Genomic DNA, 13,794 nt, shown 5'->3' with positions numbered 1-13,794 from the left:
TATCTTTTTATTTTTTGGGGATGGCTCAGTATGAAAATAAGAAGTCTTTTAATTCCATATACTGTCTTTCCTCCTCACCCTCTCTGATGTTAATGGCTGGCCTCTTTCTCATTGGCTCCAGATGTCACAATGGTTACAAAACAGAGAGGAGGTGACGATCTGAGTAGCTTATATTAGATTTTTCGACAAGATGTGGCTTGCACAGCTGGGCTGAACTAGATCTCCAAAGACTTCCAATGCCAAACTGCCTCAAGATTTCAATCTGTTTGTTTGCAAGCATGCTGAAGAGTTTAAGTCCTTGATTGTAAAAGTTTATTACAGTTTATTAGGTCCATTTGTGTAAGAGGCCAATGCACCACCTGGAGTGATACAGATACACTTAATGCTGGTGTCTTTTTTTTTTCTTTCTTTCTCAGAAGTCTAAAAATCTCTATACAATTTGGTGGTTGTTATGTGGGGGAAAGCTTGTAAACAGATTTATAGCAGCAAATATTGGTGTTTATGACCTCAAATATGAGCCAAGAATCTACTTGGACAAGCAAACAGAGTCCATGACCCAATTTGTTTAGTTTGTGTAGCACGTAAAGGCTTTTGAATGTGTTTGGAGTCGTAGCCTTTAGATAAACATTTCCAGAGATGCAAAGAATGCAAAGGGTATGATGCATGCAAGTACTGGACACACAAACATGAGCTTCTAACCAGCTTTTGTCTTCTTTCTCGGGTGTATGTAGGCTTCTCAGTTACAGAGCTGTGAGGATACTCTTGTAGTTCTGTTGATAGAGGCTGAGTGATAACATCTCCTCTAACCAGGGCCAGGCCCCTCAACTCTGCAAATGTTTTTTCAGAGGGCCTACATCTGTGCTGGAACTTAAGGTCTTGGGGTGGCCCATGTTTTGGGGCGCTATCTCTTTGTTGTCTTCCTTAGGTCTTTGAACTGAATTTCAAATCCATCCGTTTTGCAATTTGACCTGATCTTGAAAAGCAAGTTTCATCAATGTCCTATTGGAAGTACGAGAAAACTTAGTCAGGGTCACTTTAGCAGCTACATGGAAGCACTATTTATTTTGAAGCCAAAGCTACATGTTCTGAAGCAGTAAGAGAAAGTAAACCAGAGAGAGCAAAAGTGATCTACTGCAGATGAATATTTCCCAGTGTTTTATCAAAAAATTCTGAGGCGGCAGGGCAGAGTGACATGGGAAAGAGTTACTCGTTTAACTTAGTCTTTGCACAAGGAACAATTTTAAAAGGGTGTCAGACAGAGATTTAGTGCTCTCTCTTCCGTCAGAGGGGACATTGACCGTACTGCCAGCATTCCAAAAGAACTCCAGGACAGGAAGTACTTGACTCGCCTTGTTGGCTTACAAATCAGTGATCCTCCTGGTGCTAGTGGGTGGCCCCCACAGACCTGAGGTCTCATTGTAGGACATTGTCGTGGTAGTTTTTGCAGACAATCAATTGTTCAAGCTGAAGTTGGGTGAAGTATAGAGTTAATGTTTATTTGACGTAGGTTTAAGCATAATAACGTTACCAACATAACATCATCAGCACACAAACATAAGACAATAACACAAAGACAATTCCATACAGCTCCATCTAGCATTCTAGAATGGAACCGGGAGAATCCAGCCCACCAGCACTACTCAGCTGATGGCCCTGAACCCCCCAGAACATTCTTCAACAGACCATTTTATAGATAACAGTTCTCAAAAGCCATTGGTCCATCCTACAGACCTGAACCTATACCAATTCTCTTCTGTTATTGGTTAAATCCTTAGAACAATACAGTTGAATCCACATTTTCTTCAGACCAACTGTCTCTTCCCCCCAGGTGACAAGAACCCTATCAGGTCACCCAGACTTCATGTCTCTTAGACTTCATGTCTCCTAGTTAGGTGTTATAAAACTACAGGTGGTATCTCTACCAAATGGAGTTGAATTAACATACATTGTATCAAGCTTCTTCCTGAAACACATTTATTGTACATATAGGCCCAAAACTTCTTTCACAACATCCCCGCATGCTCAGTGCCAGCAAGATGACTGCCCCCCGTTGGATGGGAGTTTGTGTTGCCGTTTTTCAAGATCCGTACAGTATCTGCTATAGCATCTACTGCTGTAATGACAGTTGGCACCTGCATGTTTACAAACATTTGCATCCTTGTATGTTCATGTGTGTAGTGTGACCCTGTTAGTTGATGTTCTTTTCTGCCTGTTGACGAGGACTCTGTCCAATCATGTTCCCTTTTGTGCGCAGATGCAAAAGAAAGGTCAGCAAAGAGGTTCTCCGAAGACGGCGTCTTCAATTACACTTCCCTCCTGCTCAGCCAGGAAGACGACACGTTGTATGTAGGAGCCAGGGAGGCCCTGTTCGCCCTCAGCCTTTCCGACATCAGCAAGACCAAGCTGCAGAAGAGTGTAAGAGTCTGTGTGTGTTTGTGTGGAAATTCAGAAGTGGGGATGCCTAGGCACAACCCTTACCTCTTACTCTTACTTGGTTACAGTAAATTACTAATCACATAGTAGTACTGCATGTTCTATTGTGGTGCAGTTCAGGGAACCTTTTGTACAGTCAAATCCTCACAGCTTACAGTGCCAGTTGGCACAACTTAAATGAGAGGAATAACAGGGTTTGCCAAGTTCCTATGTCTCACTTAGGTTGAATGTTTCTTTGCAGCTGACATGGGACACTCCTGCAGGAAAGAGAGAAGAGTGCAGCTTCAAGGGGAAAAATCTGCAGGTAATATTCTCCTATATCTTGTAGTCACTTGCGCATGGTTGTCCTGAGAGCAGAAGAAAACCACTGTTTCAACAAGTAGAAACAGACTCATTTGTGCATGCTCGGTGATGGCTCATGTGGGAAGTGTAGGTTTTTGGTTGCAACATGTTGCTGTTTTCTGTCTGTTCTGCTGTCCTCCCGCTCTCCCACCAGATGGTTTCGCCTTGAACAATATGTTCTGGGACGGTCCATCATAAGCTTAGTGGCCAAGTGCCTGGATTTGGAAGTTAATTACAATAACTTGACACATGTTTCTGTGGGGGAGTTGTTTCTGTCTAAGGTAGAAATGTGGGCAATATCGTTGTCATATATTCATTCAATTGTACAGGAAGACAAAAACTCCCAGCGCTATATAAATAAATGCAATTCATTGCTGGATAAAAATAAAACATTCAAAGACATTCTGTTCCGTGTTTTTCTCCCCTATACAGTCCAAACTGATGTTCTTTTTCTTGTTTCTGATCCAGACTGATTGCTTCAATTACATCAAGATTTTGCTGCGCCTGAACAGCACGCATCTTTATGTGTGTGGCACATACGCCTTCAGTCCCGTCTGTGCATACATAGTAAGTAGAGCATCCTCCTCCTTGCTGATTACTGCAGCATCTTAATTATCCTCAAACAATCAGTAGCCCCTGTTGCACTGCCTTTTTGAGTCATGTGGTACCTTTACGCCACTTCGCAGTTTTGTATAAAAGGTACAAAACCGGAATGTGGGGTCTTTGTTTTACTACTAAGGATAGGCGCGCTCTGCTTCCAAAATAAATAAAAGGTGATATTGGGTACGAGTGAAAAAAGACAACTAACTTAAAGTTGAAAAAACCGCACTCTCAAGCTTGCTCGTTGCTTCTTTGACCAGTTTATTAGGATGACAGACGCTTTTCGGCCTAAGCCATCGTCAGTACACGGACGTCTGTCATCCTAATAAACTGGTCAAAGAAGCAACGAGCAAGCTTGAGAGTGCAGTTTTTTCTACTTTAAGTCTTTGTTTTACTGGCATTAAGCCGGCAGCTGAGGGTTTCACAAAGCTGAATCGATGTCTATGTAAAGTGAGAGCTGGCATTACACGGGACTACACACACTGACACCTCTGATTCCGGAAGGCTGGCATACAATCTGAAATCACACATGGGACGGGATTATGCCGCCTTTGTTTAGTTCAGTGTAAACAAACAACGGCGCCTTAAAGAAGGGTCTTCTTAATGGCATTGGAGTGGGATCTCTGATTAAAAAGGGGCTAGTGAAAGCCATGATTTTCTTTCACTCAACTTCAGTAAGTTAAAATGTCACATCTTTGTAGGGGGGTGTTGGGAATCACATTTATTTTTGTTTTTGTATTATCTGGCATGACTGTATTGGAGCTCTTGCTGTGAGTGTGGCCAAATGCTGTTGAAGCACTTTAGCAGAAATAAGTCAACAAGGGGTGAAAGGTTTGTGTCATACTAATGTGATTGGGAAGCAGAGAAGCCAGAAAGTGGTGTTGTTTGTGTCTAGATCAAGTACATAGGGACGGGAGTCTCATCAGCCACTAGGCAGGGACATTTGTTTCCTGACAGGAGGAAATCAGCTTGTAGAGACCTAGTTTGAATCCAGGGAACTAAGTGGGGGACTAACTTGGACGTCATAGTGAAGAAATCATATGGGATCTGTGCAGAATAAATAGTATCTGGCAGGACTTAAGGTCCTGAACCAGGATTCCAGAGGCATCCTTCAAACTAGATTGTCTGAACTGCTTGGCCTCAACATCAGAATGTTGACACGATCCAGAGGACTTGAGACAGCACTTAGTTCAGAGCAGGGTCGTTAGTAGACAGTCAGATTTATGGGGTTTAAGCATGATCCTGGCGAAGGAAGTTGTTTATTTAGTTAAATGTCACTAAATGGGAACAAAACAGAAGACTTAAGCACTGCCAGACATCAATTGGGAAGTTAATTCAATAATAGATGTACATTTAATTTGATTGTCTTTAGTCTTTTGTTATTGCTAACACAAAATGGTTAGTTGGTTAGTTGTAACTGATTTATCTTCTAGTACTCGCTGTGAATTATATTATTGTTTCTTGATTTTCTATGGTCTTTTCGTATGGTTCTTCCTATTGAGTTTTTTCACAATGTATGCTTCATGTTTTGGCTACCCACAATGTTTTTGGGGCTATGTTGCTGTTATGATCAGTGATCACGTTTGTAAAGCTCTCTCTTGGAAGTTGCTTTGGATAAAAGTGTCTGCTAAATGAATAAATGTTAATGCGTATGTTGTGGCTGTCTGCTTGTGTGTAGAACACCTCTACGTTCTCTCTGGAACGGGATGACACGGGGGAGGTGGTGATGGAGGACGGGCGTAGCAGATGCCCCTTCAACCCCGAGTATAAATCCACCGCCATAATAGTCGGTGAGCACCACGGGACATAAAGCGCTCACATACCCACGAGACAAATAACTAAATATAGATCTGTTGGCTTGAAAACAAGGGACTTCCCCCCTTGTTGATTTTCTTCCTGTGTCGTGTTTCAGATGGAGAGTTGTACGCGGGCACGGTCAGCAATTTCCAGGGAAACGAACCAGTGATTTACAAGAGTCTAGGTCCTGGCACTGCTCTGAAAACAGAAAACTCTTTGAATTGGCTCCAAGGTAAAAATGCTTGTCATCAAAGAGGGCCGATGTGCTTCCCTGCACATCTCCAGTCTATCCAGGAAAGAAGATAAGACTCTAAAAGTAGCGATCATTAGCGAGACCATTTTCTAATGCGTGTAGAGCGAAGCGCAAAGACAAGCTCCTTAAATTGCGGGTACTATCAGTCACAGCGTATGCACATCAAAACAAGATGCCTGCAACATTTGAATCTATAGCAAGCTGCACTTTACTCACAATTAAGACCTCTCTTGTCTTGATCTCAGGATAATTCATGCAGAGTGCCCACTAGCATCTGAGTACAATTATACAGAGGATGCCATATCCCCATGGCCTCCTTGTTGACTTGTCCAGAATGAAACCGTCTCAAGCCAGTCAGAGGTTTCCAAACCTAACCCTTTGTTGTGAGCAAAAGCAGAGGATTAGACTGTATTGTTCCCCACACAGTGGACCATAAAGGGACATGATTGACGTGCTTAGTTTTTGTTTGTCTTAAATGTTGTCTTTTGACTGAAAGACTTGTTCTTTTCCAGATCCAGCCTTTGTGGGGTCGGCTTACCTCCAGGAAAGCCAGCCGGCCGGAAACCCTGTGGGCGACGATGACAAGATTTACTTTTTCTTCAGCGAGGCTGGAAAGGAGTTTGATTTCTTTGACAACACCATTGTGTCACGGATCGCTCGCGTGTGTAAGGTAAGACACCCAGGGAGGGTGTGGGGCATCGTACGTAAGCACCTGGTCAAACCAAGACACGCACGGTAGCCCTTCCTTCTCCTTTTAATCCCAGTACAATCCTACCTAAACCAGAGAAGGGAGTGTCTGTGTGAAAGCACATGTAAGGCATGTAGGCTGTAAACATGGTATGGTACGGTGTGCGTGTACGAGTGTTAGAAGTGGAAATATGTAGCTGTCTGTGTACGCACTTTGTGTCTTGTTTGACTATTTGTTTGCATATCTAGGTGGGAGTTGATCCAACGACAATATCACACTGCAGATTCGGCTTTCTCGTTCTGAAATCCACCTCCGCTTCCTTTCTCCTCTGCCTTGTCATCTCTCCTTCACTCCCTCCCTCCATCTTTCTCCTCGTGTCAGCCCTAGTCCAATCCCCCAGCTCTCTTCTCTCCCCCTTGCTCACACACTGCAACCATTATTAGTATTCAAGAGCGCTCCACAGCAACTTGAAATGTTTTTAATCTCCTATAGACTCCGCTTGTTACAGGCAAACTGTGCTGCTGTAATATCTCAGAATTCAGAGTAAATCAATTCAATCATACAGTATTTAGCCCCATTCAGCTCTTTTCATAAGCGGTTTCATTTAGCTGGTGACCCAGAACAATCGACACCGAGGCAGTATCCCTTTTCACCTGTCATCGGGAGCTGCTTGCTGTCCACAAGACCTCCAATAGGCCTCTAAATTCTCAGCATCCTTTATTGACGGCAACCGTTTGTTCATAGAAGCAGTAATGTGAATAATCGGGGGGACAGTGTGTAATCTTAAGTGACAGCTTAATGATATCCCTCCTACTTTCCGGCTTGGCATTCAGCACTCTGACACCTCTCAGCCAATTGCAAGCCTTGGGGGTTCTAAATATGGAAGTCATTGGCAGAAATACCTCTGCACTGCAGATCCACTGTACAATAAGATGGAAAATTGGAGCCCGCTAAATATTTGTTTATTGCTCTGGAAGGTGATTTTGTTGTCATTGAAGGATTGCATTTCTCAGAAGTCATTTATATACTCTAAATGCTATGTGGATGAATGGGGACAGCTTATTTCACAATTCTCGCCCTGCTTGTATATTTAATTGAATTAGACCCTGGTTATTGTACGTTTTTGTTGTTGAAGGCATATCTATAAAGAATAGACATGTACACAGCTTAAGTTAAACACAACATTCTTTGTTTCTTATATCAGTGTATTGTGTTAGTTGGAGATGGTTGCTGGATGTGATAAAAATGGAATGAGAAGCCACAGTCCACATGTTAATATCTTGACATGTTCAGTAGCAAGTTTGTTTGCGGTCTTTTCTAACCGGTTAGGTAGTGTTGACAGAAACAGGATACAACCCACTCTAGCAGCTGACTAAACGGCCTACTCCCTCAGTAGGTGTGGGGGGGAGGGCGGGGCTGAACTCAGGACTGAGGGACGGGTAGGATGGCCCCATCCCAGCTGGCTCGGTGCTAACATAGGTCTGTAGGCAGTGGCAGAAACATACACTTCATATTTCTGTGTCTGCACCTCTGCTATAGAGTTGTTGGTTTTCTCCTGCTCTCCCTCCTTTAGTTTCTCCCACCCTCCCTCTTGGCCTCCTTCCTTTTTCGGCCTGCTTGCCTTCCCTGTCCTCCCTTCCACTCCCTTCCTCCATTGTTTATTCAGGTGTGCACAATGAGGAGCAGTGGAGAGCAAGGGGGCCAGCTCCTTATCAACATACAGCAAAACTGTCTCTCTTTTCTATCCATTTACCTCAGGCCAGCTCACTTTTGTCTCAGGAGAGTTCAAATCAAAGACACGACATTTAAGTACAGAGTACCCATTGGTCTCTTTCTATAGAAAAAGAGAAAGAGATGGATAGAGAGAGTAAGGGTTAAGGCCTAGTGTGGTTTGGAGGATGGGAGGGGGGATGGGGGGCGGGGGGTGGCCCCTAGTGAAAGCGCTGCTGCTGCTGTACTGGAGAACAACAATGCCAGGGGACAGCTGAGAGAGCAGGAATGTACTCTGCTCATTATCTCCGGCAGGCTACCGCAGCCTCGTAATTGCCTCCGAATCCAAGCATTAGTCCCATGTGGTTTCACCTCGACATTCAAGGAGATGGTTGTTTTCTATTAAATGGCAGACGTAGGAGGAAGAGGAGGATTAAGAGTTTTTACTTTACAGTTTATGATGTGCTGTAGGTTTATTCACTCCTCAGGTTTCTGGCTGTTGACGCCATGGCTGCATACTGTAGTAGTCTGCAGAACTGCAAACAGTCTTGGGGTGAGGCGTGTTGTTTTTGTCCTCCTCCACTTGTTGTGCATGTTTTTGGTGTAGCACAGGCCGATTCTTCTGAGGAGTGCCTCATGTTAGGGTGTAGCTAAGTACTTTGCCACTCCTTTTTGGTGTTAGCTAAGAGCTCTGATAACAGAGTTTTGTAATGTTTTACAGTTGAGGGGAGTGACAGATGACTAAACAATCTCTCTCACACTGTAGCTACTGGGCAATAGTTCAAAGTTGTGTTGTTGGTGTTATTTGACCCCTCGATATCTATCGTCTTTAGATGCCTCATGAACTCAAGTGCTTTAAGTTCTCAGCCTATCACATTCAATGTATTTTATGTGTGTAGTTCATATATATATATATATATATATATAAGAAAAATCTGGCAGTTTCTGTTTCAAAGACAACAAGGCTGATCATTTACTGTACAAATATTCATATGATTCTGCATAAATACACAACACATACCAGGCTCAAATTCACTTGTATACGTGAACCTTCCCCAGAACATGATATCTGTCTGGTGTCTGGGTACATATTGTATTCTCTTAAGAGTTCAGGACATTTTACACGATTCAAACCAACTCAACACCCCAACATTCCCTCTATAGACTGGAGAAGGAACTGCAGCTGATAAATCATTTCATGCACCATAATAGTATTAACAGACTTCCATGCCCTTTGTACATAATAATAATAATATTAATAATAATAAGACTTTATTTTTATAGCACATTTCATACAAGTATTGCAGCTCAAGGTGCTTAACATAAAATCAATAAAAACAATAACACAAGTGATAAAAGTAATAATTAAAATAGCAAACAATAATATAACTAATTAAAGTAGCTAAACCCTTCTGAGATCAAATTAGTTAAATGCTTTGGTAAAAAGGTAGGTTTTAAGCTGTCTTTAAAAAATGTCTATCGTGTTTGCTTCCCAAATATTTATGGGTAATTTGTTTGTTTGTACATAGGGGGATAAGGGAGGTGAAAGGGTCCTACAGAAGAAGTGGACAACTTTCCTGAAGGCCCAGCTCCTGTGTTCCCTCCCAGACGATGGCTTTCCCTTCAACATCATCCAGGATATGTTTGTTCTCAAGCCCAATGGGGAGGGCTGGGAAAACACGGTGTTCTATGGGGTCTTCACCTCTCAATGGTAAGAAAGCTGAAAAAGAAGACATGCTCTACTGAACACTAATTGGAAAGGCACCATCCTATGAATCTCATTTCATGATCAGCACTATAATCTCTTTTGACTCCAGCAACTAAATAGGGACAAATGTACGTAGAATGTCGTCTTCCGTTGCAATGCTTAGCTATGGCCCTGGACAGGTTCTGGTTTAATTTGCCTGCAGCACTGCTGCACACTCTATGGGCATTTAGTGTGCAGGGTCTGTATTGGTTTTCCTCTAAAACATTCTCAGAAACACGTAAGACTAGAAGCTCACACACAATTCCCACCTGTATGCGGCTCTCTCTATAACCAACAGTTAGATGTCAGTTCACATTTGTATTCTGCCCGCCCAGTCTCTGGCGAGTCGCCACCCTCCTCACACTCTGGGCCTCAGAAGTTAGAACAGCCGTAATAAGTTTCAACACTGTACTCAACCGGGCCACGCACATCTCTTGGTGATTAATTCAGTAAGCAACGGGGTGGGTTCTTACATGGTAATGTTTCCAGTATTCACTCGGACGCTGTTACACACTAAAATGAGTGACTGTTTCAATTTGCCTATGGAAATTACTACACTACCTGGGTGATATAATTTACATGGTCATTTGACTGTAAAAGATAAAAGGAGGAATAGCTTGCTGGAAAGAAAATAGGTGTCATTAAATAGGCCTGAAACTGAACTCAGTTGTTCTCAGTGTATTTCACCTATCCGGTAAATAATAAAGTTATGTGTTCACATGTAGGCCCAATGACAAGTGGAAAAGTGTAATCAAGTTGTTGATTGCAGGTATAAAGGTGCGTCGGGCAGCTCGGCAGTTTGTGCCTTTACCATGGCCCAGGTGGAACGTTCCTTCAGCGGGCGATATCGTGAGGTCAACAGGGAAACCCAGCAGTGGTACACCTACAACCACCCTGTCCCTGAACCCCGCCCTGGAGCGGTAAGTCCCCAGCCCTCTAGGACTTACGCAGGGCATGGAAACAAATTCAATTAAACCTGATAATATATATATATATATACATGGGAATGGCCAGTATACCCTGGGCAGGCCTGTTCTAAACGTGGGTACTAAAACACTGTTCGATTTATGACGTTTTGTAATGATGATGGAGTCGTTTGACCAGTCGGAATTGATTATTACCATCTGCCGTATGATGGATCTCAGCTCAGTCAAGTTTCCTGAAATCAGTTAGTCACTAAAATATAGGCTGAGATGGTGACAATTTGGTCCTGCCGGACCATTCAAATATGGGTCGAAAAAGACCCATAGAACCCGCCTTAATAACTTTGCCATCCAATCACCGATTTTATTTCTGAAAACTGCCAGATACTCATGACAACTTAAGCTCAAAGCACATATCATTGGTTAAGGGGTTAGTGGGAGGGGGAAATAAATCTATCGTCTGCAACGGCAGCCATTGTTTTCTGAGGCGGAGCCAGAGCGGAGACCATGGGAGATTGCCTACAGTGTTAGATATACAGCTTCGAATTGAAATCGGAGACGATATTATGAGTTAAGACAAGTTCCTTAATATGTGTTGTCAATATTGTCTATTAAAAGTCTCAACTTTTTACTTACGAAGAATTTGTTTGTGGGAGTGACGCGAGTGTTTTCAGGAAAGAATGACGTGTCCGGCTTGGCCGTTTGTGACAGGCAGCAATGACGGTAGTAGCACTGTTTAGCTTCGATTTGAGCAGATTTCTAAAAAGCTTCGAAAAACAACATTAACTAGGTAGATTATGTATACGCTAAGCTAAATGTACATGCCTTGTTTGGCCAATTCGGTCGATTGTGGAAGAAACTCGAACGTTTTTTACTTATCGAGAGGAGTATCTAGCCATAGCGCTAGCTGCTTTTAGCTGCTTTTGGGACAGGATAATTCCGGTTTCCCCCATGTCTCCACTAGTCACAAGAATGGTCATAACTTTTAATCAAAATAAGGTATTTCTAATATGTCTTCTGTTCTACATTGCCCACAGACTTGTGGATATTCCACCTACTCAAAGTTTTTCTCTATCTTGTAATTAAAGTGGTGACAAATTCAGTTGTCTGATGAGGTATGGTGGATGGAGAAGTTTTTGTTAAAAATATCTACCTGAAACCACTTTGATAAAATATGATTTGCCTTAAGTAATCATATATTCATTTACATGATAAAAAATCCCCTAGTTCTCCTCTTCAAGATGGTATAAACAGTTAAGGTGTATGATTTTATATGAAAATCCATAAAATATGAATATTAATATGCATATCATATTTCAACAGCATATGGAATGTTCGGAATTTTGTATTAGGCAGTAAAGGGTTAATGGGTTATGTGTTGATCAAATCAGTGACAATGTTTTGAATTTTAAAAGGCTTTGAATACTTTTTATTTAAATTTAAACACCTCTGAATTTGTTGGTTTTGAATTCACCTCTTTAAAATTGAAACATGAATTTATTTCAATGTAAAAAAAGTCTGATCCACAAATTCAAGGTTTGGAAATTCAAGTTGCTCAAATTCAAACAGTAAAGTTCAGATACCAAAAATTCTATAAAAAAAACTAAAATCCAACTTCAGAAATCCAAATAAAACTAAATTCAGGCTGCTCAAATTAGAAGAAAATCAATATTAAGTATTCAGTTCCTTTTAAAAATTCTACACATTATGTCACTGATTTGCTCCCATAGATATTCATGTATTGTTTGGCTCATGGCTTGTTCCTCTCCTCTCACTCCACAGTGTGTGACAAACAGCGCCCGGGAAATGAACATCCAGTCATCTTTGCACATGCCCGATAAGGTTCTAAACTTTGTCAAGGACCACTTCCTAATGGACAGCGTGATCCGCAGCGCGCCCCTGATGTTGAAGCGCAGTGTGCGCTACACCCAGATCGCCGTGCACAAGATCCAGGGCATGGAGAGGGCCTATGATGTGCTGTTCATCGGCACAGGTACGGCAGGTGTATCTGAACAGTGAAGAACGACTCTAAACTGAACCGTCCTGAATTGAAGTTCTGTCCTCATCTTGACTTGTGATCCCAGGTGTTTGGTTTGAACAACTCTCTTGATATCCCTTTTGTGCTCTCCATTCCTTAGACGATGGCAAGCTTCACAAGGCTATCAATGCCAATGACAAGATGCACATCATCGAGGAGATGACCCTGTTTCCACAGCCTCAGCCGGTTCAACATATTGAACTAGACTCCCAGAGGGTACGCTATAGCTAAATCTTTGGCTATTTTTATATTTACCAAACTGTTGATGAACCATAAAGCTCTTGGCATCCACTGCTGTGCATTTTGCAGTTAGATCTTGCTCTCAGAGCCAGCAGAGGTTGAGATTCTCCGGAGCACTGGACTGGCTTGGTTTATATTCCTCATGACACGTTATCAGTTACATAAGGCTGTTCTCAGTCCAAAATAAACAGCAATGAACCTAGGATTATGTCATTCTTTAAGAAAGGAGAATACAGTTCAATATAGTCCTCAGATAAAATAGAAATGGTTGTATGAAAGCAGTATGAAATGAAAAAAAAAGCTATATTATATATTTATAGGTAGATATTGTTTGACCGAATCCAAGGTCAGAGTTGACCCTCTCTTTCTCTTGCAGGGTCTGTTGTTTGTGTCCTCCCATTCTGGGCTAGTGGAGGTACCGGTGGCCAACTGTTCAAACTATCAGAGCTGTGGAGAGTGTGTTCTGTCCAGAGACCCGTACTGCGCCTGGACTGGCCGTGTCTGCCAGGATGTCCGGATGGCTCCTCCTGATAGGTGGGTTTAGTTGTACATACAAACACTTGTAAATGCAGAAACACACACATACAAACACGTGCCATATTGTCTGTTATTTCTGTAAACTAAAACATTGACTGTAACTATGACTGCCTAGGGCTCTGATATCATAGTTAGCTCATAGACATGTTCTTTCGTGTCACAATTAAAGGTTTCCAGGTGGTGGTTCTGGGTGCTTGTAAAGAGGGTTCCTATCATTAAATCCAGTAAACCCATCTATGTATTGTTTTTTTCTTCCAGTCATTGGCAGCAGGACGTGGAGGAGGCTGACACGTCAGCCATTTGTAACAAGACAGCGGCCAGCACCCGTTCTGCTAGACCGCCCCCCTCCCGTGAGTGTCCCCATGCGTGTGTGACAGCACCTAATGACAGGGCTGTCACTCAACAGGCCTGTCATCTTTCCTTGCCACAGTCCCCAACATGCACACACACAGTTGTCAATTGAGGCATTATACTAAAAACATTAGT

At 42.4% G+C, this 13,794-nt stretch overlaps 1 protein-coding gene across 2 annotated transcripts in view; it reads left to right on the top strand.

The window, feature by feature from the left end:
- sema4bb (sema domain, immunoglobulin domain (Ig), transmembrane domain (TM) and short cytoplasmic domain, (semaphorin) 4Bb) overlaps positions 1 to 13,794 on the top strand; it is a 38,657-nt gene that overhangs the window by 20,862 nt on the left and 4,001 nt on the right. For both annotated transcript variants that reach the window (XM_047041464.1, XM_047041462.1), the window contains exons 3-14: positions 2,255 to 2,415; positions 2,675 to 2,737; positions 3,244 to 3,342; positions 5,054 to 5,165; positions 5,288 to 5,404; positions 5,938 to 6,095; positions 9,353 to 9,534; positions 10,340 to 10,490; positions 12,276 to 12,486; positions 12,632 to 12,747; positions 13,148 to 13,305; positions 13,567 to 13,658. In XM_047041464.1, the coding sequence (XP_046897420.1) occupies positions 2,255 to 2,415; positions 2,675 to 2,737; positions 3,244 to 3,342; positions 5,054 to 5,165; positions 5,288 to 5,404; positions 5,938 to 6,095; positions 9,353 to 9,534; positions 10,340 to 10,490; positions 12,276 to 12,486; positions 12,632 to 12,747; positions 13,148 to 13,305; positions 13,567 to 13,658 (1,620 nt within the window). The remainder of the gene's footprint in view (positions 1 to 2,254; positions 2,416 to 2,674; positions 2,738 to 3,243; positions 3,343 to 5,053; positions 5,166 to 5,287; positions 5,405 to 5,937; positions 6,096 to 9,352; positions 9,535 to 10,339; positions 10,491 to 12,275; positions 12,487 to 12,631; positions 12,748 to 13,147; positions 13,306 to 13,566; positions 13,659 to 13,794) is intronic.

The sequence above is a fragment of the Hypomesus transpacificus genome, chromosome 19 (genome assembly GCF_021917145.1).
Source record: "Hypomesus transpacificus isolate Combined female chromosome 19, fHypTra1, whole genome shotgun sequence".
NCBI classification, from domain to species: Eukaryota; Metazoa; Chordata; class Actinopteri; order Osmeriformes; family Osmeridae; genus Hypomesus; species Hypomesus transpacificus.
Note: the sequence above shows the minus strand (reverse complement) of the source record. Positions and strands in the feature narration are given on the sequence as shown.